This window comes from Phalacrocorax aristotelis, chromosome 3, assembly GCF_949628215.1.
Source record: "Phalacrocorax aristotelis chromosome 3, bGulAri2.1, whole genome shotgun sequence".
NCBI lineage: Eukaryota > Metazoa > Chordata > Aves > Suliformes > Phalacrocoracidae > Phalacrocorax > Phalacrocorax aristotelis.
The window spans coordinates 78,176,950-78,201,564 of NC_134278.1; the positions used below are offsets into that span (position 1 = coordinate 78,176,950).

Genomic DNA, 24,615 nt, shown 5'->3' on the forward strand with positions numbered 1-24,615 from the left:
GGCCATGCGTCTTCACCTGGATCCAGCTGGGCTGGGGAAGCAGCGGGTGCTATTCGTCTGAAATAATGAGTGCCAGTGATGTGTTCTTCCCCCTCTGCCAGGAGTGACCATCTCTTGGATTTGCTGGTGGAGGCAAATTTCAGTCCAAGTGAGCTGGATCAGCAAGACTGACAGTGAGATTGGTTTAATTGGGTTCATCTTGACTGAAACAGGTAAGAAAACCCTCAGAAGAGCACCTCTTGTGGCAAGCCTGAGGGGTGGGGGGTGGGGGGGCGGAGGCTGATCTGTCTTGGGGTGGTGCATGGGGATGCACAGCTGGGACAGAGGTAAGGCTGCATGGGACAGTTTCTTCCATGGATGGGCACAGCTACCTGTGTACACCCAGAATAATCACTACCATTTTCAATGACAGATTTCAAGAATGCTGCAGACAAGCCTCTTTTCTATATCATCTCAAGCATTGACTGCACTAATATTCTCATTTGGACAAACTGGGACAGCATTTTTTTCGGTGTATGTATTTACATATACACACACAGGTGGATACATTTGGATGCACTGGCAGCAAAACCTTAATAAGCACACCCCATTATATGTAATTTATAGGCTTATAAAGTAATTAATGAGCATCAATATATATCATGCTGTATGGCCCAAACCTTGTATGGTTAACAGGGTGATAGCTGGTGGGTTAGAAAGAGCTAAATCAGGAAGTGGTTCAAACCATTGAACTTTGGGAAGCATCCTTTAAACTTGACCTACAATAATATTGAGATGAGAAAGATGCTCAAAATGCTCAGAGATTTAAGACTGGGTATATCAAGAAGGGATTAGACTGTTTCCAATGGCTGTGAAGAGAAAGCAGACTGAAGCAATGAAAGATGACCAGGAATTCTCAGGGGGAGACAAAAACTGTACATAATATTTACAATACTCATTCTGCCCATATACAATACAATTACACTGACCATTAAAAATACATTTTGTTGAAGCAGCACAAATCAGCTAGGACCTCAGAAAATCCAGCCCTTCCTCCAGGTTGCCCTTAGAATCCTTGTGCCCATCATGCCGTCTTTCAGGATAGGAGTCACCTCCAGGGAAAAAAGGGCTGGCCAGAGTGTTTCTGCATCAGCAGGATATCCCCTGCCTGTGGACTCACCTTGCAGTGTGCTGCTAGCAGAAATATATGAGACACAACTTTTAACAAGAGGAAAAGTGTAAAGACAGCAAAAAGCTGATACGGAGCACAGCTTAGAGGAGGAGAAAATGAGGGCTGCTGTGTATATAACCATAGACACACACCTGTGCGTGTTTGCACACATCAGTCTCAGCCAATTCAGCCACTGTGTGAAGTTTCACAGCACTGTTTATTCTAGAAAAGAGAAGAGCTTCAAGGAGAGCTGCTTTGCAGCACTCCACTGTGCACAGCACATAAACCTGAAAATTAAATATCAGTTTAAATTACTAAGAATAAATTTAAATTTTAAAATAGGCTAATGCAAACAAACAAAGTTCAGTCAACATTGGAACAGAGATAGTTTTAGGAAGCGTATTGCTATAGCAAATGCATCTCCTTGTTCCCTTGGGCACTCTGAGGCAATGATCTGGTAATTCCAGTTCAGCTCCAAGATGCACATACTACCCAGCAAGGAAAAGTTTCCGTCTCCAGCATATGAAGCTCCATGTTCACATTTTCCTTCTTTTCCCATAACAACAGAAAAAAAAAGCCAACACAGCACATTAGCTTTTCCCACAAAGCATCTGAGGCGACAAAATTTACTTGGAAAACATAAATTAAGAAAAGCAGTATAAAGAAGAATCCTGGTCAGCTTGTGGCCACCGTAAGCCAAGATGGGTAAGAAAAAGAATAAAAAAATAGTTCACATCTGGCACCACAAACCTTCCTTGTCTTCTTTGAAATCAGGGAATGAGAAAAAAGGTCCATTTCGCTGAGACTGTTTCAACAAAGTTTTCTTTCCCTGAACCTGGAAAATCCAGGTATTAGGGTACAGAAGTTTTGTTTTATATGTATATAAATACACATGTACATATTTATATAAATATAAAAGCAGAGCACCCTCCCATTTCTCCTCATAATTTATTATTATTAAAGCTTGTAACAGAGTTAGCTGGACTCTTCAGAAGTGGGCACTCTCCGCACACACATGTGGCACAGGGAATTTAGCTCTGCTAGAGCAGAACAGCCAGGCAGGGATATGAAATGGGTGACACAGGTGGATTTGGGTGAGCAGCCAGGGCAGGGCAGGGAGCAATGACTGGAAACGGCCTCACTTGCTCCAGGGTGGCACTCTGGCCCACCAGAGCCAGTCTCCATGACCAGATGCAGTGACAGCCTGGAGGAGAGTGGCCCCTCGGCAGCCCAGACACCCACCCACCCACCATCTTCTGTACCAGCTGCTGAAGTGGGACCATCCCTTGCTTTTAAAGGGAATCTCAGGTTGCCCCCCAAGCATGTGCATGCTACTTCCCTTTGGCAGTACTCCCCACCACACTGCCATGGGCTTTTTTGCCTACTGTCCTCAAAGACACCCGCACTCTCCCTGCCTCTGCTTGGTTCCCCCTCACCTGGTCCTCTCAGACCTCCTGCTTGCTGGCAGAGATCAGACACCTTTTTGTCCCCTGACCCACAGGATCCTACTCACATTGTTTTACGTGAATGCTTTGCAACAGTCTCATAAGACCCAATAATTTGCTCGGAGGACCGAGTTTCTCAGAGATTTTCTGCTCTTGGAGACCAAGTAAGTCAGGGCTGGTGGCATGCGCTCCTCAAACAGTGCTAGCTTTGTTCCAGAGAGGGCAGGGGCAAAGTGCAAAAGATTTCTTGAAGTCAGAAGGTACTTCCACCACTGACAGCTCTCTCTCCTTCATGTTGTATAGCACTTATTTCAAGTAAGGTATTATTCATGTGTCTCTGCAGCCTTCACTCTTCCTGGGGTGAGTGGAGGTCAATTAATGTCTACTGGTGACCAGCCAAGCCACTTCATCATAATGCATCCTGGAACAGCTGAAAACATTCAAACCCAACTGCGTTCTTCATAGCAAAAAGTGCTTTTCTTGAGAAACAAAATTAAAACAGTGTTCCCATGGAACATCTTAAGGACTCAAAAATAGTATTTCCTAGGATGGGAAGGATGGAGCACACCTACTTTATTTGGCTTTATCTCAGTAAGGAAACAGAGCTACTGGCAAAATTGGCACATCTTTGTGAAGTTGATGAACTCGGGACCCTAGCTGGAATGTAAAAGAAATGATGGAGCAAAGGAGACCTTTGCCTTACTCTGGGCTTCTGCTAGTTCTGGCGATTTCATGTGCATGTTGTCCAAAAAAGTTCTGCTAGCCAAGTAAAGATGAATCTCTCAAATAATAAACTGTGGGTTTTCAGAGGCCTTTTGGGAGTACTGCTACAACCTGGTAGAGGTAAGTCTTTTCATGCCCCTCCGCTGAGCCAGATTGGAGGATAATACAGGCTCCAGCCTTGGTGCCTGAGGTGCTCGGTTTAAAGCAAAGTAAGTGGCTGCCATTGCACCCTGTAAAATAGAGAAAGAGAAAATACTGGGTTGATATTCAGTTCTTTGATGCTTTTTGTCTCCCTCTCCCCATCCAGTCTCCTGAAAAAATGGATGTGCATGAACGATTTCCATGAAATGATGACAACATTTAGGCTGGCAGACAGCTGGGGCATCTCCAATTCAAAGTGGTGGCAGTACATGCACAGAATCCCACCAAGTCATTGCAATGCAGCTTGAAGTTAAAAAAATCAAACAGGTGACAGGTCAAAAATCTTAATATGGTGCCATATTAAGTTTGGTGTCTGTGGAAAATAATCCTCCCAATTCCTCTATCAGTTTCCAGAATATTTACACAAATGACAGCTCATTCTGCAAGGAAGAAAGAGGCAGGGGGCTAGGAAGTACCTTCACCAGGTGAACATCCTGTCTGCTGAGTTGATTTTGAGACAGATACTCCCTGTTCACTATCCATGGATGTCTTAGGACTTGGACTGCTGTGAGGCGCTGATGAGGGTCTACGTGAAGCATCTTTGACACAATGTCCTTGATTCAAGAGGAAGAAAACAGTAAAAGGCAAAAAGTAATTAATAGCAGTGCAGGTTTTACTAAGATCTTACCGGTGGCAGTGTGTCATCACCAGCATGTCCAATGGAGAGAAGGATGTGTTTTAGATACGCTTTATATTTTTAAAATGTAAAGTCCAATCTTCAAAATTTACAAGTGTAAAGTTCAACTCGCAGTTGATAATCCAGTTGAAGGATAATGTGGAGGGTATTCAGCTTACTGAGTGAGTGTTAATTACTGGTGACCCCATAGGGGTGACAACCTCCACCTAGAGAGGATGCCATCTGGAGGCATCTCCTCGCTGACTCCAAAGCATGCTTACAAGCAAAGCTTAGAATAGAAATCTAACATTCAGATGGCTAAAATTCAGTGAGATCAGTTCTACCATGTCTGGACATTTTAATTTCAAAACTGAACAGCTGATAAAAAATTCATTGTGAGGCTCATAGGTGTTGGTAGCAAGATTAATTGTTACTAGGATTGCTTGCAGTTTTGTGGTGGGATATATCAATGTTCTCCCACTGGATACTCCCAGTTGCTAAAACCGAAATCTCTTGTAGGAGTCTCTAAATCCTGTCAAAGTTTCTGATTAATGCCAGGCAACTGGGAGCTTGCCAGCTTTCCTGCCCATCTACCTGTCAGATTCATGCCCAAAAGTGTCAGCACCAGATGAATTTTATCTCCCGGGGTTTCCATGCTTAGTGATAGATGGGCAGCCTAAACTGTGAATTGTACAGGAGTTAAAAATGCCTGCTCCTGGTTAACTCTGAGGCGTAAAAAAGTGATTCACATATAGACCATGAATTTGTGGCATTGACCACCCCATACTGCTATTAAAAGTTCAATTGCACCAATAAAGAGTTCTGTGCCATTTAAATCTCAAGAGCATTCACAGTTGACGGTGCTATGTTATACTTCAGTTTAATGAAATAAACCAAAATTCCTGACACACTATTTCACACGGAGTGATAGAAACATAAATAAGCAAGCTCCTATTTTACGAGGCACTGAGAAATAACCCTTCTGACTATCTCTCTTTAAGTTTGTTACAATTGCAGACTGCAAGCCCGTTTCAGAAAACAAGAAAAAAATTCTGAGAAAGTGTTCACTGACCTTTGCAGTGTCAGATACTGAATCCCAATTTCCTCCTGTAAGTGCATATTTGCCACTGCCAATCCTGGCCAGAATCTCCTCTGGGGTGTCATCTGGTCCGTTTGCAAAAGGAGTGAACCTATTTAAAAAATACAGTGCCATTTGCAAGGACTTGATGATCTTAAGGGCCTTCTCCAACCTTAACGATTCTATGATTCTATATGATTTCTAGAATCTAGTGCTAACTGCCACTGATTACAACAGGAGTTTGCTTCCAGAATGGGCCACAGACATCGCTGCTTCATTTTCACTCAGACTATGCAGGCGGGTGGTTCCTTATATCAAGTTGTTCAGCAGAAGAAAAGACTGATTCCTTAACTGTTGTTTTAAGTGTTCATCTGTTCTCATTTTTTTAGGAATGAAATATTCTTTTTACAAAAATAGTCAGGTTTTTACCTCTTTAATTGTTTTAACTCTGCTTTCTTGCCAATAGAAGTACCTTGATAATGGCAAGAAAGAATGAAAATAATGAAGGAGAAAAATGAGGATCTGAAAAGGAAAAGGAAAAAGAACCCTTCATAATCTGTTTTACAGTGCTTTGTTGACCATAATGTGCAAGTCTGTTGGGCAAAACAATTGATCTGCAATAGGCTTAGTGCAGGTTGTGTCACATGCAGAAGGCACACTTTTTGTCTTCATCAAGTGACAAATGATAAGATTGTTCCAACTGACTAAAATCTACCAGGCCAAATTTTACTCTGCAATCTTGAACAGCTGTGTAGGTTTAGAAGAAGGGGATATCTGGGATTTTTATACTTTTCCTTCCATCTGTCTTTTCTGAAAACTTGCCAGTTTGGTTTTTAGCTTGTTAAACAGTTGGTTTGGCCACAGCTTCCTCTCCCACCTGGTTTCTAATAGCACGTTCAATTCCTCATGCTATATTTTCTAATTTTCAAAAACATGTCAAATTTCACAGTAGTTCAGCCCGAAGAGATACACAGTGTTATTGCAATCAGTGCTATCAAGAGGGATACACTAGGAGTTCAGGAGTGGCTAGAACTCCAAAGTCTGTCATGACCTGCATTTATACTCTAGTCCTGGCTGTCTGAGCCCTCTCTGATCGTAGTGATGATGTGAGGAGAATAAAATCCTGGCTGCAAATAATAGTTCCTCCTAACTCTCCTCTGGTGAGGAAGACCAAGATCATCCCTAAATGCAGTGGCGGTCCCTAAAAAGTCAGCGCTTCTCAACTGTTTGCATTACTCTTATTTTCTCTTGTAAGTGCAGGATAAAGTGAGGTACAAGTTAATAGCACCTGTTGGCAAATTTAATATCCACTAACTTGTGCAATTTGTATTTCAGATTCAAATATATTTGGATTTTTTTTTCACATTTAAAAAAGAAACATTTTGAGTATAATCAGCTAAACAAATGTGACTGTGGGTAATGTGTTGATTTTAGTTTACTGATTCTGGTTGTTTATCATTGCAAATCTATGGCATTAGCAAAATAGAAACAGGTTTCTGGAGATCACAGCAGACTGGGAGACTGCCCCAGAAAATTACAATATATTTCAGCTAATGGTGAACACATGTGTACTCAGGAACAAAATAGATGGGATAGAAACTCATGGCACCTTTTCTATAATCCACGAGGCAAGAGACACAAATAACAGGGTCCAACTTTTTGTTTTTTGAATAAATCTAGGAATGAATCCAAGCTTCTTGCCACAGCTGAATGATCATGAAGCAGATTAAAGAGTTGTGAGAGGTCACTGAAAAATTTCAAGCTGCATTTAAGTACGATACATGTGCACATACCATACCCTGCAGCCAGCAAAAGAAAGGAAATTCAGGAGCCTGAAAACTCCTGATTGGGTTTGTGCACTGTGTTTCCCATTTACCCCAGTGCATCTTATTCCTATCCTTCTCTGCTTAGTTCAGTCTCTCTCTTCCTCTGGGTCTTCATGTGTTGATATTTAACTTTAGCCAACACATCGGTAGGGATGTTTTTTTTGCCTAGTTCCCCCAAAAGTTCCTGCAGCCTGTTGCTGTTTTTGCTGGTCTGTTCATTTACTTTCCATCCTTTTTGCAGCATATTTTTCAAATAGCATCTGAAAACTGTGTTTGGGGTTTTTTCTTTAACCTTCAAAGGTGCTCAGATACCTTGGTAACAACAACAGTAGAAGAAGAATGAAGCTGAAGAGAATACACATATTAATAGAAATGAACGACCATTCTCTTGTGGATAGGGTGAAGATGATACGGCTTTTCATACTTCTACACTCCTCTCCTAGTGTAAAACTTTCACACTGCTTAAGTGGTGAGCGAGCCTTTTAGGAGTCTAGGTCTCAGTGAACCATAGCGGCACAGGCTGTTAAAAACCTAAACAACTTGTAAAGCGTCAAAGATATTTATGGCTTCTGGAAAAACTTATTCTAATTCTAGGTCTCGGCATCTATTTTCTTGCCTCCTACAACTGAGCATATTTCTCAAAGGAGGCCAGACAGCTTGTTGTCTCTATCTGTGACTCCTTTCTGGCTTAATGAGTGCTGAAGGGCTGAGCCCACTGGAGACTGCTGCTCTAGGAAAGCTTCTTCACTCACCCTGCCAACATGGTATACAGTAGGATCCCCAAGCTCCAGATGTCACAGGCTGCATCGTAACCTTGGCGTTTAAGGACCTATGTGAAGGAAAGAGAGATGAAAATAGGTTAATCTGCATTCCTGAATTTTTAGCTTCTGGTCTTAAAAAGCTCCAATTAGTGGTTGTATCTACTGATATTTCCAGGGCTTAACCGCATATCTGGCTTGAACAGGTGGCTGCCTCAGGAGCAAAATGTTCACTAGTGGTGTGGAGCAAAGTGAAGCCCAGGCTGGAGTGAACCCAGTACATCTGTCACCTCCATAGTGACAGAGATGAGTGCAGTTTGTTGGAGGCTCCGGGAGCCTCTCTGACCATTTAACACATAGCAAAGCAGAACAACATTTCAGTGTTTTAAAATGTTTCTTAAAAAAAACTTCACTAATACTTTGAAACGTATGCTCCTAACATAAAGGTTACAAAGAACACTGTGGATGCAACAAGCGTAGGGCTGAGTGGCAGTGATAAGCATGTCTGGGCTCAGTGTGGGTTTGATACAACAAATGGATGCACCCTAATGCATATCTAATGTCAGACTAGTAAAGAAGCATGAAAACTGCAAAGAAAGATAAAAAGCTTAACCTTATCTTACTTTTGTGTTAAGAAACGTGGCCACATTTAGGCTGGACTTAAGAGGTAATAGGCAAAACCATGATCCCTTTTCCCTATGGGGAAAACAAGACCCATGCCACTCAGCAGAGATCTGACCAGTAGGTTCGATGTTGGTACAGGATGGTGAGAGTTATAACAGTAAGGATAAAATCTGGATTTCATTTATGATAATGCACACCAGAAAAAATGCCTATTTGAGTAAGTGCAGGTCCAAGTGAAAGTGAATTCACCAACTGAGGCAGCATTGCTGAGATTAGGGGAAGAACTTTGTTTCTGTTTGGTGCAGAAAAGCTCAAGGACCACCTCCAGATCTCCCTCTTGCTCATAAAAGCAAACTACCCTTCTGTTATTCAGTTCTGACACACAAGGAGAGTTCTGTCCCCTTCTGGTGGGTTGGTATATAAATTAGTTTTTTGCAAAGCACATGAAAAAGGAACGTACAAATTCAGCAAGTCTTTCTCTGACCTGCAGCCTTATTACCCAGAATTGATTTCAGCTCTCTGAAGTCTATCCCAGAAAAGACCAAGCACTGCTAGGAAAAACAGTTTCAGAAAATATTGCTTTGACAGTTTTTAAAAATGATGAGTGGTAAAGCAACCATCTGCCAGGTACGCTGCTGGGCGAACATTTGCTACCTGGAAAAAAAAAATGGAGAAAAAGCTGCATTTCCTCCTGTTGACAAAGCTAGTAAAGTCCTGCTTCTTTCTCTCTCTCATATATATGGTCATATATAGGGCCAACATATATACAGTCTCTGGCTGTTTTATTTGTTTCTGTGTCCTTAGTTCCTGCATTCATTCCACCTCTGCTAATACTAGTTTTTATAGGAAGAACTTCTTGCTATTTGACAGACTCAGTTGCTTCTTGCTTCACCTGTGAGACTGAATACCTGACATTTATCCTTTGGTGTGACCATTCCCATTGCTTCTTGAACAGTTACATTTTTGTTGCCAGCACTGTCTTCCTCCAATGACCAGGGACAATCTAGTCCAAGGCAAATGACATAAAAATGGGGCAGTGATGATGTTTGGTGGAGCAGGTCACACAAGCAAATCGTCACACAACCCCAAAATGTTGGGCAGGTGTCACTGTGTGCTGTCATTCAGTTTGCAAGAACGTTGCTAGATAACAGGGGCGTTCACTCTGTGCCAGTTTCTAGGGAAAGCTTTGCTGGGAATTACTTCTTATCGACAACAACTTTACCCCATGGATAACAACAGGATCTAGTGAGAGTTATCAGTTAGTGTTGCTGCTACTTGAAAAATGTCTCCCGCAGGCCGGTGCAACTGTGGTTAATGTGGGACTGACTGTTGGAAATTTTGGCCAAAAGAATTAGTGTTTGATCTAGGGGCAGATATTATGAAACCGGAACAGACATCTGTCTTAAAAATAAATCTGTCAGGGAAAGAGCTTTGCACAAGATGTGCTGCATCCTACTGTAATGGATGCTGAAGAATTTACCACCCATGAAGGGGTCTGGGTCACCCTAAAAGAGAATTTGGTGGGATCTGAAAGATGCGCATGAGCTGGTTCTTAGATCCATACATGGCAGGTTGTTGTGGTGACAAACTTCCTCTGGGTTCATCCAGTTCTGATAATGGCTCACATGTTTACCTAAACCCCTTTTATTGCTATAGGTTTGGATTTATTGGATGAACGATGTTACAAATATAGGCTTTTCTCAGCTCTGACGCAAGCAGGGATGTGTATGGGTATGAAAGCTAATAAACAATCTCATAATTTCAAATGCCAAAACAGTAGTTCTTCACGGATTTTGGAGGAAAACTCTAGAATAAAATCTTTCCTTTATCCAGAGGACCTTACTGCATTAGCAGGGAAACAGCAGCTGCTTTCTCCCTCCTGACCCAGCCTCTCTTTGCTCCCTGCACACAGCATGACTCGCACTAGGTGGCAGCGTGCGTCTTTCTCTCGGATAGCCTTCATCCTTGCTCATGTTCTCATCGAAACCCCAAAGTAAATGTTTCCAGAATAAAGGAAGATTCAAGCAGGCAAACGTGTCATCCTTCCTCTGCCACTCTCCTGTTGTGTCATCAGCTCAGCTGACTTTCTGCCGCCTTGTTTAGTTTCATGGCGTATGGGAGATGTCGCAGTGGGGCTCAGGCAGGGAACGTGAAAGTCAAGTCTAGGCTGGAAGGCATTATATCACAAGTAAAATGTAGAAGAACTTGAGGCTTTATGTAAGCTCTTTGCCAGTTCTGGAAATGTTTCAATTAATCGCCAGTGTTTCCTGCATTAGCAGGACCTGTCTCACTCATCACAAATGTCTGGGAGTGTGATTGCTGCTTTCATTTCAAATCCGAAGAGTCTGATCTGAAACTGCATTGGGTTGGCAACATTTGTGATTAGACACTATATGAAATAGCCCATCATGAAAAATAGCTACACCTATTTTAAGTGTGTTGTATCTTGGAGAAAATCTCAGTGCAAACAATCTCTTGCAAACATAATTTTTTTTGGTTTAGAAATTGAACCGCTCTGGTGCTACAGAACTTCTTTTACTTATTTTGATAAATGCTGAACAGCGCATTGCTGTTTCTAAAATGGAAACCCAAAAAACAGCAATAAAATGACAAACCAGTCTGTCTTGGCAATGGAAGATTTTTTGCTGAAAAAAATCTGCTTTGAATTTATACTGCCCCAGCAATGGCCTCAATTTAACAAACTCTCCTTCTGATGCTGGAAGGCTGTGATTCCTGTATCTTTTTATATCACAAAAGGACGATGTACAGAAAGATCATCCCATTTTTCACTTCCCAGTTACATACCATGCAGATGAACATTGGATGGAGGAGAGTTATGGGGAAGAAAAGACTGAAAAATGATACCAACCAAGAGACTGTGATATTTGACAGTAGAGGACAGTAGTAGTTTTGTATTTTTCTTATAAGGACCGTAACAAGCAGAGGCAGACATACATCTGAAGTTGTGTATTGCAAATACTAAAATTGCTGGTGAGCATCACTACAAGAAATGAAAAATTACCCAGGAAATTAACCTCTTGCTCCTTCATCGGAAGGAAGCATCTATGAATGTCTCAAGGGTCAAACACAGCAAACAGCCAGTGCCATTCAAACAGTTGTGGGACCCAAAACCACTCCCAGGGGGCTGCATGAACAGAACAGCACTTGCCAGCAATGCGGAGCACCTCTCCCCCTGCTTGGGGCAGGCTGTTTGGTCTGCCTCCATCTCCCTGTCTGTAAAAACAGGAAAGCAGCCCTTTCCTACATCCCCCATAACTGGGTGGATTGGTACTAGGAAAGCCCAAGAGGAAAGATGTTTCTTTAGCTCAATGAAGTCAATTATAAAGCTCCCAGTGACTTCAGTGTGGTAAGAATGTCATGCATGGATTTTTCTTTTGAGTCTTATTCCTGATACCAAGGTTTTCCTTTTAAGCCTTATCCCGTTCTGACACATTGCACTAGAGGGGAAGCAGTGTGGCAGAAGCAGCTACAGAAAAAGAGGTATTTATCCTAGCAATGAGCCGAATCATTGTGTACGACAGTCTGAGGCAGACGCCAGCTTTTGTCAGGAGAAAAACAACTGGCCTGACAAGACCAGGAATAGGAAAGTTACGGTAAGGGAGGCTGTGCAAGTGCCGGTAGCCAGGTTTCTGCCTTGCTCCTCTTGTAAAGGCAGCAAGGAAAAGGGAGAGAGGAAGGACTGCTTCCTAGGACAGGCTCATTACTCACAGCTTTGGAATGTGGTCCTACCTCGGGAGCAACAAAGTTGGCCGTGTAGCAGGGCGTCATGAGCAGCCCGTTCTCCGCTCTCAGTTGCTTGGCAAACCCAAAGTCACAGATCCTGATGGAGTCTGGGTTTCCTGACTCATCCATGTAGAGGATATTACTTGGCTTCAGATCTCGGTGCACCACCTTAACAAGAAAGCAGCGAGTAACAAGTGAGGAGAGGAGGTCAGGGAGCATCCAGGCTTGGCTGCCATTTCTGGTCTGCTGCCTGAGGGAGGTCAAGGGCTCATGCCTGAAATATTTAACTTTTGGAGAAAAGTTGCTTAAAAGCCTTGGTCAAATTAAGGAAAAAAAAACCCTTAAACTCTGTAAAAATCAGAAAGAATATGTTTGACAGCCTCTGCTGGTGTATTGAGATGGAGGCTGCTGCTCTAAGGGGGGACACCTTTCCTGAGGGCAGTCAGAGGGGTTTCTGTACAAACACCTCGGTGTCAGTGTCTCCTGAAACCTGATGGCCCTAAATATTCAGCTGAATGGTGAACAAGAAATCCCATCATAGGAGGAACGTGTGTAAGGGTCTTCTTGCGACCCATGTGAGTGGCTCACACCTGAAGGGGGGGATTATTATTTTTCCTCATTTCAAAATGTATTCACAACAATCCTCTCTGTAGGCACGCAACTACAAGTGGCTGCGTGTTTTACCAGACATGCTGCATTTCAGTGGTGGGAAAACAGCCTGTATTTGTTATAGAAGACCAAAAAACTATCATGAAAACATAAAACCCCAAGCACAAAACGCACTTGTTTTAACCATGAAGCAGAAAAAGCAGCAAATATTTGACTAGTCATCCAAACTGCTTGTCCTTAAAAGGGAGAGATTTTCCAAGTGGTGAATATAGAGAGCTTAGATTTTAAAAGGCAGCTCTTTAACAGCACGTCAGAAACCTTTCCCATCAGCTGCTCAAACTGCACTTCATTTGGAAAGCTGAGCATTTGATTTTCTACCTATCTGCTGATTCAGCTACCCTATTTGAAATTCTGTTAAAAGATCAGGTACTGTAATAATGACTGTGATAAAAAGTAAACAAGTAACATCTCAACAAGGTACATGAACTTGAAAATCAGTGCAGTTTGGGAATGAAAATACCACTTCAACATACTGCAGTTCAGTTGGGAAATGGCTAAAAAGCCTATGACCCTATTTCACAAAAAAAATGTGGTTATAAATATGGAGAAAGATTGTTTTGGGGCAAAAAACGTATTTACATTTCAGAGAAGCAAAATCATGGCTATTTGCCTTTTTTCTAAAAGTCGGGTTTTAAGAAGTTTGATGTGGATAGCCTAAAAAGCAAGGCTTACGCCCTGAGAGTGCAAGTAGTCCACAGTCCTGGTGATGGTGCACAGCACAGCGCTGGCCTCCCGCTCTGAGAAACACTTCTGCCGAAGAATGCGGTCCAGGAGCTCGCCTCCCCGCATCAGCTCCATCACCAGGTACACGTATTTGCCATCATCATAGACCTGGAAGAGTAATAGAATAATACATGTTTTGGTCCCATTACCTTGGTAGAGGTTGGTCCTTTAATCACTGTGTTGGCTTGCTTGTGTGAGATGTTGCAAGAAGAAAATTTCAGCTAATGTGTGGAAATGTGCTTATTATGCTTAACAATAGAAAAGGCAACTTTATAAAACAACTTAATCATCACTTTTTTCTCGTGTCTGTAGCAACTTGCTGATCTGTCCACACAGAAACGTAGCTTTCCTGATCTGCTGTCATGTCAGCAGAGCAGACCAAGCTGCTAAAAGCAGCACCACTTTACACAGCCTGAAATGTCTGCTGGCTCTCACCCAAGCCTCCTTCTCGGTAGTGTTCTCTCTCCCTCCACTTCTACAGGGTAACCTTTGCCATTTCAAATATCAGTATTTCCCTTTGACTCATGATCAGCTAAATAAACTGTATTATACTGCTGGCCAATACCTGCTTCCCATGATATTATATAGTCTGTATTTGCAATTCTGGTGAATACATTGTTGACATCAGCCACAGGATGTATTTACCTTCAATGTCAACTGTGAGGGGTAAAAGACATTTTTTTGTCTAAATTGGAAGACAGCCATTTTCATGTCATAATCTTTTATCTGGACTGCAATAATAGGTGGTGTTATAGTCATCAGTGCTAAATGGTTTTGGAAAGGAATATAAAGCCTTTTTTGCACAGATCTTAAGATATTCTTTAACACTTAGGAATTAGGTGAGACTTTCCTAAGGGTATGTGATTAGAAATTTTTTATATACTTCTCTAAGGCCTGAACCATAACGTACTGGCCACTGACACCAGCAGGATTCTGTCCTGTAAACGCTGAACCTGACACGGTGTGGACAATCCTAGGTGAGACTGCTGGGCAGCGTAAGTAAAACACCTCTGACTAAAGGTCATTACTGCATGTAAGTATAGCGAAGGCTGCTCTTCATATGAAATGCTGAAGAAAGATACCTTCATGTCTTCTCAGGCTGCTTGAGTAGAAGATAAATACTCCCTGGCATTACAACACTATTAAGGAAAACCCCAGCAACTTTGTGATCTCTCCTCTTCCCAGCAAAGCGAATGCTGCAGGCTGCATGGCAATGGCTGCTGCTCATGAAAGAGCATCCCCTGCCCAGCAGCACTGCTCAGTATGCTCAGCGACTTGCTGGGAAACACCCAAGGAAGGAGACCTCACTTCTGAAAAGTGCTGCAAAACCAAACACGTTTTGTTATTCTCCAGCACTGTGCCACTCTGGTTTTATTTACAGTTGGTTAGACAGTAACTGGAGAATGTATAGCCTGACCAGTCTTTCCAACTTCTGTTCAGTAATTTGTTATGTCATGGTTTTTCTACTTGATTTCAATGGGTATGATTTTAGCTCTGACCTTCAATTGAAGAATTTTCCAGACATGGACTAGTAGGTTACCCTGACCATAAGGTGAAAAATCAGTTAATGCGGAAGTGCTCAAAGACTACTCACGTCTTTAAGAGTAATGATGTTTGGATGCTGTCCATATCGCAAGAGGATCTCAATTTCTTCAGAGGGGTCTCTCTTGCTCTTATCAATTATCTGGAATAAATGAAGCACAGGGTAGTAAGCTACTGGCTAGCAGCACGAAGCAAAAACCAAGCCATTTCTACAGTTTAAACAAATTAGTATTTAAAATTCTTCTATTAATCGTTATTCTAGGCGAGGACAGCTCAAACCCTGTGCAAATGAGAGCCATGCTGTCTATATGCCAAAGCCAGATGGAGCAATAATTAGTTGAGATTCTGAAGGTGTAGGCCCTCTTTTTGATGCTATAGTTTTGTTTGCCCATAAATGATGGCAATTACAAAAAGCATCATTTAGAAATCAAACAACCTGGAGAGTTTTAAAATAATAAGTTTTAAAATTACCTCTTTGACATTAAAAATGGATATGTTCATAATACTGGTATATGCTTGTATATCTGCTGATAAATTAATAGAAATTACTTATCAGGTGGGTTTGTAAGAAATGAAAATGTATAGGCATTTACTGTCAGGGGAGATCTGAGTTGAAGCTATTGGTAATCACTTGGCTCTTTGGGCCATGCAGTTGTAATGAACAAGCGAGTGGCCAGAAATTACATTTGGCCTTGTAACCAAACTCTGCCCATTCCTAAGCTAGAAAGAAATCTGCACTATCTATCACCTTTCTGCATTTGTCATCTTTTGCCTTATCAGAGAGTATAGCGAGACATGAGAACTTTTTAAGTTTATAGCAGCAGGTGTCAGAAAAACATGACACCTGTTACTTAGAGAGCATCTCTGCATGGAAAGCCTGCTATTAGGGTGGCACTGACTTCTCACCAATGCTCCTATTACCTATATTTGGGATGTTTGTCAAAGAGCTTTGATCATTCGCCCAGTTGAGAGCACTGATTAATGTTTCTCACTTTGCAGATTTAAATGATAAATATGAAACAAAAAAAGAGCTATAAAATAATCCAGGGGAGCTCTCTGTATTTTGGAATCTCAAAGGCAACTGCACAGGGAATGGCAAAAGACTTATTCTACAAGAAACTCATCAGGAGTACAGTATTTTGGCACAATTTCTTATTGCTGGAAAACAGCAGCAGTACTTCTGAATAACAGGTTTACCGAAGAGGAATGGGTGGCATTTTCAGAAAATCATAATTCCATTATTGGCTTGGATTTCAAGGCTTCCAACCTTAGATGTGGTTAGTTCTCTCTAAGAACTAGACACAGATCACAGATTTAAAACAATGGTGTTTGCAGGACAACAACTTTTTAAAAATCTCTTTTGTTAATGAGGATAAATGCCTGGCTGCTTTTGCATGCATTTTTAATAGCTTAATTATGGGAATACACATTTAAGTACATGCCTAGAATTTTATGCATCAGTTATATAGTGCATACTTGAATATGTATCAGAAGTTTCATAGTCATCATGACTGGCATGCATTTGCAGTGATAATGATGGTCAGTAGTTGTCCATGGTTGAGGTATGCATTTGAAGCCATATCAGTGATTTGATTCTGAATTAATGGCAGTGTGACAAGTGCAAGTGCAACAGGGAGCTGACGCAGGTAGTTAGCCATTGTCCACATTTGAATAAATGAAGGAAAAACTTAAAAAACAGGTGAGTAGAAAAAATTCTACTAGCAATTTCTCCTTAGAATAATGTTCTCTCAGTTTAGTTGAGACATTCTCAAAAAGCCAATGAAACCCTGATTGAGTGACTCCTCATAAATACAACCACAGTGACTGAATGTGTCCCACGTCACCAATAACTCTTAACACATAAAAAGATCCTCAGGGCCACTTCCTTGGCTAAACTAATATAGCGCTTGTCAAGTTAATGGAGTTACACTCTTGTGCACCTGTTACGATCTGCCCGCCTTGTACAAACCAGCAGAATTTACTGCAGGGAGTATCACTACCACTGTGTGAAGTACTATCACTATGGTACTGTAGCAAGCAATATATTCCAGATTCCTTTTCTGTTATATTTTCCTGTGAAAGGAAATATCCAGAGCTGTGGAAAATTTTAAGCAACTATTAATAATGCAGGACTATGAATGTATATATACGGCCTAAAAGAAGTCCAAACCAAAAATAGTCTCAGCTATTGACACAAAACTCAAAATAACATAACCTGAAGCAGTCTGCTACTGATTTAGTAGCAACAGCAGTAGACGATATGTAATGCTTCTAATTCACAATATGCTATATAAATACAAATCGCAAGACGGTCCTGCTAAATATGTATGCTTTTTGCTTTAATGTGTGCACAATCTGTGATACAGTGATTAAATGGACAAGTTGGCCAAACCACATAACAAATCATTGTCAGAGCTCTGAAGGGACCTGCCAAATTCCTCTCAGTCCCTGGGTGGCCCAGTTGGACAGACCTGAACAATATTTTTCTTCCACAGCAAGAGATTGTCACCCTGACAGCACCTCTCTTCAGCGTGCCTGTGACTTACATTTGGCCCACAACTGATAAAGCAGCAAAAGAAGTGACTGCTGAAACTTTAGTAGAAACCTCTCTTCGGTTCAGACTGGCTGCAGTACACACAGTTTCTTTATTCACATGCTGCAATGACCACAGCAGCTCCTTAAATATGCTCCATAGCTCCACTGTGATACTCAAATCTCCTGGTCTTCCTCTTCAGAAAATGTTTTGGTATGTTGTTAAACTCACACCAGACTTTCCAAAGAGGGAAGCTGCCATGTCAGGGTGGTTCGCCCAGTGGTTGCTGCCTCCTTTTGCACCCAGAGGTGTCTGCATTACAACATGAGGTGCTGCATCCCCAGAACATCTGCAGCTCTTGCCCCAACATAGTGCCAAAATGAGCTGTGGTGAAATGTAAGCCCAATGCTCCTTATCGAACACAGGGGCTGAAGGAGATGTGTCGTGGGCTTCTGGTGATATTCATAAGTAGTTCTTAGATTCTCAAAAAGTATCAGATTAAATGAATTAAACGATGTAAGTGAAAAGGCAGTGGTTTCACTAGACAGGTGTAAACCAAGCTCTTTTTGTGCAGCTGTACTTGCTGGTTTTCACCTTGGGAGTTGCTTATGTAATGTGGAGGGAAAGCATGCTTCAGGCACCTTCTGCAGATGCAGCATGAGCGAGGCAGGGCAGAGGCAGCCCCGGCATGGGCCCTTCTGCATGCTCTCCTCATGCTTGCCAGACGGCCACAGGGCTGCTTGGCCTCCTGGCAAAAACATGTGGCGTCTGCTGTACTTGTGCAGTAATCACTTTCTTCCCCAGACACCATCACCCAGGCTGCTGGGCACAGAGTACAAAATCACCGTAAACACCTTGTCCACAATTCCACGTGCTTATCTACGCACACATCCCCCTTCCTTGAGTGTGTCAGTGCCGAGATATATGAAGCAGCTTTGACTGTAATTTGAAGTGTTCACTAAGTCAGACTTAGCAATTGCCAGAGAAGATGAGGGAGGCATTACAAAGTCTAACTGTGGTTGTACTCTGCCTCCTGGAAACAAACCAAGTTGCTCTTCTTGCTAGTCCTTTCCAGGGGGAGACCTGGCGAGCATCTGCTGGATCCTCGGGGCTGTGCTCCCACTGCGCTGAGCTCTGGTGCTCCCCTGGGCTCCCCCAGGGTGAGAACACAGATGTTCTTTCCAGTGGGCTTTGATCAGTGGTGAACCACTACCAGAGCAGACACCCACACCAGGCACTTGGCTTTCCATTTCTGTGTTACTGTTTCTTCCTCCTGCTCCTGCTTTGGAGCGTAATTATCTCTGATTTCTAAAGATCAGCTCTGTTGTCTCCACCTCTGCATATGGAGAGGTTTTAGCTTTGTCCATTGAATTCAACCAGTGCAGATTGTGTAGATCAGACAACAGTGTATGTGGCACTTCACATCCAACCAATGTAGCAGTTAGGTATGGTCCTCAAACTAATTTTAATACAACATCTCTCAGAGCTATGCTTTCAGGCCGTGCAGAGAGACCCCACAAGGATAGTCCGTTGTTGGCTACCCTGCCGTAATGAGGATCAAAGGCTCTGGATTGTTTCCTACCTATATACTGGAAGCTGCAATGCTAGAAATGGAAAAAGTATTTAACGTTACAGATATGGATACAGGAACTGCCATACTCTCATCAGACTTCCTACATGAGGTCACACATGGCCACAACACATGACACGGTGTCTGCTCCTGTTCAGAATGAGTGTTATTATTAATCGGTTAATTTTTCTGCTTTCTAGTAGCTTTCAAGCTCTACTGTTGGATGCTGGCAAACTAAATATGTCTGTCTGCATTTTAGATAGGCAATTACACTCTTAAACCCTGATTAAAAGGTGCGTAAAACTGTGTAACTTCTAAATATTTCTTGTGGTAATGAAGAGCATTTGCCACCCTGGTCACTCAGTCTCCTCTGCATCATTGTGTTTTGCATGAAGGGAGATGACTCTCTATTCCTCTCTGCCCGTGAACTTCCTGGAGCTCTTCCTGTGCAAGGAGCAATGTCTTTTCTTTAAGGAAATTCATTCTGATTTGAACTCACCTAAAATGTACACATAAACACCCTCTGTTACAGAATTAAGAGAAGATTTTCTCTGCTACTAGTCCTGAGGTTTTGAGTAATATGTAATGACGTTACTTTTCTATTTCTCTCTGTAGAAGCATGGTGAAGAACACCAACTCAGAAAGCCATCATAATGTATAAATAACTTAACTGAAAATGTAACAAGAGCTCTGTTGTACTTTGGCAAAGAAAAGCTATGAGGGAAAAGCATAGGGGTTTTCTATTGTCCTTCAGAAAAATAAGAAGCCAAGCTATACAACAGACAGGCTTTTCTCTACGTATTGGACACCCAGGGATTGCTTAGAAACTCATCTGTATTAAAAAGTGGATGAAACAATTCCAGAATAAAATGGGCTCAGCACATGCAATAGTGTCCTTTGTTCTAATAGAGGACTTGTTTGTTCTTTGACTATCACATCCTTTGTGTATTTCACTGACTAGCTGAAAGAAAAGGTGCGTTTTCTTCAGCAGCATATAGGGTAAGAACTTCATGATATTTTAAAATTAGTCAAGCACCATCAAAGGACAAAACTGAACTCCTTCTCTATCAAGGAAGAAAGGATCAGGAGAGAACATTTTAAAAATTCTCATTAATGTGCCTGGCCAGTTTTTACAAGTACTCTTACGAGTCTTTTCATGGAAAAAAAATCACCCAGTTCTCCCTTACTAATGGGTTTTCAATGTCTTCAGCCTTGCCAGAGTGGACTGATGAGTATAAAAGAGAGTATTAATACAGTCCTGTGAGGGTAAAGCCTTGCTGAAATTGGTACAGCAACTATACAGGCCATATATATTTATATTTTCTTGTTGCGGTTTTGTGGAGGTATTTGCATGCTTCCAACTGTGTAGATAAATTCCCTCTTCTGGATCTTGTTATGCCATTAGCAGATGTTACAGTCCTCAGCTGTTTGATACCACCCACCAGCTGGGACTTACAGCCGTCAGAGCCCTGCCAAAGAAGTGGTATGTGTGAGCACTCCCTAATCCACTCTGGGCAGAATTAGCCCTCTTAAAACAAATTGCCTTTTCAAACAGCTGAAATTAACCTGGGCGACCTTGTGCGAGGAGGATGGCTGTGTTTCTCACATGGAGTTCTCCATCACTACAGTTGTGAGATTGGAAAAAGGCAAGAGGTAGGAGGTGGCAGTTTAACTGCCTTTGCTGTCTTGAAAATGAACAGCCTAAAAGAAAGGGTGAGAAAAAAGCAACAGAGTGAGAAAGAAGACAGAAAAGAAACATGAAATGCACTGACGGGAAGATCAGTAATATGGGCCTGAGGAGAAAGGATGGGGCCAGGCTAAGTTGGCGCTAGCAGGAAGCTAGCTGGAGCTAGCAGCTGCTGTCTGCTGTTGGGTCTTCCTGTGCTGGGGAGAAAGGACTTTGTGCATCCCTAATGAAGAAAGAAGACTGCATTAAAACATTTGCTTGGCTCTGACATGATTTTTCCCCTTAAGTGAAACAGGACGCAAAAACTCTGTCTAATCATGTCAGTTGAAATGGGCAATGGTAGCCACCTCCCCTCTTGGCAAAGCTAAATGTACCCACTACTGGCACTGCGGTTTACCCCTTAACACCGTGGTGTGGGCCACTACCATGGACTACAGCAAAAATTCTGTGTTGTATTTTAGTGTCTTTATTCCACAACAAGAACCATGAACATTGGGGAGCATTAAAGGTACACCCTGCAGCATGGGCATGGATAAAAAGTGTGTTGTGGGGCTTTGACTGAGGAGCTTTGGTGGGTCATGCTGCAGGGGCATAAGGCATAGCTCCTTTTGCCCCCAGTCTCAAATGGGACTGGTGTTTGCATCATCTTCAGCTGCCCCAAGTGACCTTTCCTGGCAGCTGAAACTGATGTAAACTGGGGCAGCTGAGCCACTGTTACAGTCCTAATCTGCTGCTCTGGCTACAGCAACAGAAAGTCCAGCAGGTCAGGGCAGACACCTGGGCATTGCAATACCTTAAACAGCCACAGCTGAGGCTGCCAGTGTGTTTAGGCAGCAGGACTACATAAAGCTCCTTTTGACCAGCACTAGGGAACTTGTGATGGCTTTGTGGAAAAAGCATGGAGGAGGAGGAAGGGAGCTTTATAAAGCTGCTTTATTTTCTGTTACATACTTTGAAGTTTTTCTAAAGCCTGTTTGGAATGTAAGCATGGGTTAATCACATTTAAGAAGAGATTCATATAATACAGTGTGATGCAATACTCGCTGTAGAAATCCTTTCCTTTTCTGGGAGGCATGAGCAAAGAGAGAATTAGTTTTGTGTCTCTCTGCACATTATGTCTACACCATATCTATGATACATTTGAAAATTCAGGGCACCACTGGTGAAATTGGCTATAGATGGGATTTGCATCTCTCCTGAAGAAAGGAGGTATAACAGCATGCAGAGATTTTAACCTGATGGTTTCATCTACAGTATTAATTCTAATGAAAGTGTCACAGAGAGAGTGTTCTGCAGTTCTGTGCTGCTGGAAAATGTACAGGTTTCCATTTCAGTAATATTTCCTTCTAAAAATAAGCCCTGTTCATGCCAAGCATCTGTTTTAATTTGGTTCCTTTTTTGATGTCAAATTACTCAAACTGGATGAAAATCACTGCAGAAAGGCTAACATTATTTAAAAGGACATGGTGTAATTTTACATTTAAGATGTCTCCAAGGAGAACTATTCCAAGCCTAATAGTTTCTGAGGGACTACTTGCTGTGCTATTAGTTTTGATTTGCTCCAGAAAGTCTTTCTCCTCATGCTTGCTTAAATCTTTCAGAAAAATAGTGAAATTAATATTAAGAGAAACAGGCTTAATTAGCCATACTTTTCTGAAATAAGTACTGGCCATCAGATCAAGCTGCGCAGGTGAGACGTTACACTTTCTGGACACAGAGCATGCCCACTCACTGCCACTGTTTGCCGACTTAGCACTCCTAAGCTGACAACTGGAACTGTAGTACTTGTTAATTAGCGTTTATACAGTAGCACGCATTTTCTAAGCAATGCAGAAATATTAACAATTTTTTTCCAATAGCACCTGTGAAACAGCAAAGCTTGTTTTAGAGAGAAGTCTGCAGCTTTGGAGTAGAATAACTTAATAGGAAAGGCTCTGCACTGTGTTTTAGTCTGCTCTGCTCAGCCCTAACACACGTCCTTGGATCAGACTGATCAATTTTCAGTCTGTAGAATGACTGAAGTGATATTCCCATCTTCTTTTACAAAAAGCTTCAGGGATGGAAACCAGTATATCATATTCGGATCTTATAAAAGGGGAAAATTATTACATCAATATGGAAGACACATACAAGAAACACAGTTTAAATGGCCCCAAAAGAGAAACAGAGCCACAAAGGACTGAATTCTGTCCAAAATACTTAGGTATTTGGCAAGCAGGCTAGAGAAAAGAAACATGGTATTTCTAAGCTGTAGAAAAATGTTGCCTGATCCTATGTCTCAGAAAAGATCTAGTCAGCAGTGAGAAATACAGAATCACACAGAATGGTAGGGGTTGGAAGGGACGTCTGGAGATCACCTCGTCCAACCCCCCTGCTTGAGCAGGCACACCTACAGCAGGGGGCACAGGAACGCGTCCAGGTGGCTTTTGAATGTCTCCAGGGAAGGAGACTTCACAGCCTCCCTGGGCAGCCTGTGCCACTGCTCTGGCACCCTCACAGGAAAGAAGCTTCTTCTCATGTTTAGCTGGAACTTCCTGTGTTCCAACTCGTGCCCACTGCCCCTTGTCCTGTCATTGGGCACTATTGAAAAGAGTCTGGCCCATCCTTTTGACACCCGCCCTTCAGATATTTATAAGAGTTGATAAGACCCCCCCTCAGTCTTCTCTTCTCCAGGCTGAACAAACCAAGGTCTCTCAACCTTTCTTTGTAAGGGAGATGCTCCAGTCCCCTGATCATCTTTGATGCTCTCCGCTGGACTTGCTCAAGCAGTTCCGTGTCCTTCTTAGACTGGGGGGCCCAAAACTGGACACAGTACTCCAAATGTGGTCTCAGTAGGGCAGAGTAGAGGGGGAAGGTAACCTCTCTCAACCTGCTGGCCACACTCCTTTTAATGCAGCCCAGGGTACTGTTGGCCTTCTTGGCCACAAGGGCACATTGTTGGCTCGTGGTCAGCTGCTTGTCCACCAGCGCTCCCAGGTCCTTCTCAACAGAGCCACTTTCCAGTAGTTCAGCCCCCAGCCTGTGCTGGTGCATGGGGTTGTTCCTCCCCAGGTGCAGGACCTTGCACTTGCTCTTCTTGAATTTCATCAGATTCCCCTCAGCCCAGCTCTCCAGCCTGCCCAGGTCTCATCTCACATTCTTCAGAGGCTCAGGCATGCTAAGGAGAGAGCCACTGTGAGTTTTGTGACCAAAGGGCAAGGAGGCTGCAGGAATCCTTATGTCAGAGGGGATGTACAACTACTCCACATCGAAGATTTGCTCTGAAGCTGAGTTTAAGAGGTGGTCTGCACACATTTCTGTATTTCCTTCTGCCTCCTCTGTGTATTATGTTAAGACTTAAGCAACGCCTTGATCCCATTTACCCAAAAAAGTCACTAGCCAGCAATGGCTCTTGCTGCTACAAACGAGCTTGCTGCTTGCAGAAGTGCTCAAGACACTCCTGGCTCTCTGCCCTGCCTTCTTCTCCCAAATCCTTCAAGAAGAGCCCAGCACCCTGTACTGGCCCATCCTTTCTGGAGCAGGGTCCTGCCTATTTGAGCAGTGCCTCCTTGGAGAACTGACTTATTTCTATGGGGAAAGTGTCTGGCAGAAATCTGAACACACTTGAATCAAAACAATAGGAAAGTGAGACTCAATGAAGTTTTCCAGGTATTTGGCTAAACCTAAATCTTAAAAAATGAGGACAGCATATAAAATATACTATGTTGTCTTCTGCTGTGGTGAATG

The 24,615-nt window shown here is 42.5% G+C and overlaps 1 protein-coding gene across 1 annotated transcript in view; it reads right to left on the minus strand.

The window, feature by feature from the left end:
* Positions 1 to 1,349: 1,349 nt before the first annotated feature.
* Positions 1,350 to 24,615, minus strand: part of RPS6KA2 (ribosomal protein S6 kinase A2) — a 177,513-nt gene continuing 154,247 nt past the window's right edge. The window contains exons 15-21 of the mRNA XM_075088078.1: positions 15,152 to 15,241; positions 13,507 to 13,665; positions 12,172 to 12,333; positions 7,792 to 7,868; positions 5,208 to 5,325; positions 3,936 to 4,073; positions 1,350 to 3,548 (exon numbers count right to left, since the gene is read on the minus strand). Of these exons, the coding sequence (XP_074944179.1) occupies positions 3,423 to 3,548; positions 3,936 to 4,073; positions 5,208 to 5,325; positions 7,792 to 7,868; positions 12,172 to 12,333; positions 13,507 to 13,665; positions 15,152 to 15,241 (870 nt within the window). The 3' untranslated portion in view covers positions 1,350 to 3,422. The remainder of the gene's footprint in view (positions 3,549 to 3,935; positions 4,074 to 5,207; positions 5,326 to 7,791; positions 7,869 to 12,171; positions 12,334 to 13,506; positions 13,666 to 15,151; positions 15,242 to 24,615) is intronic.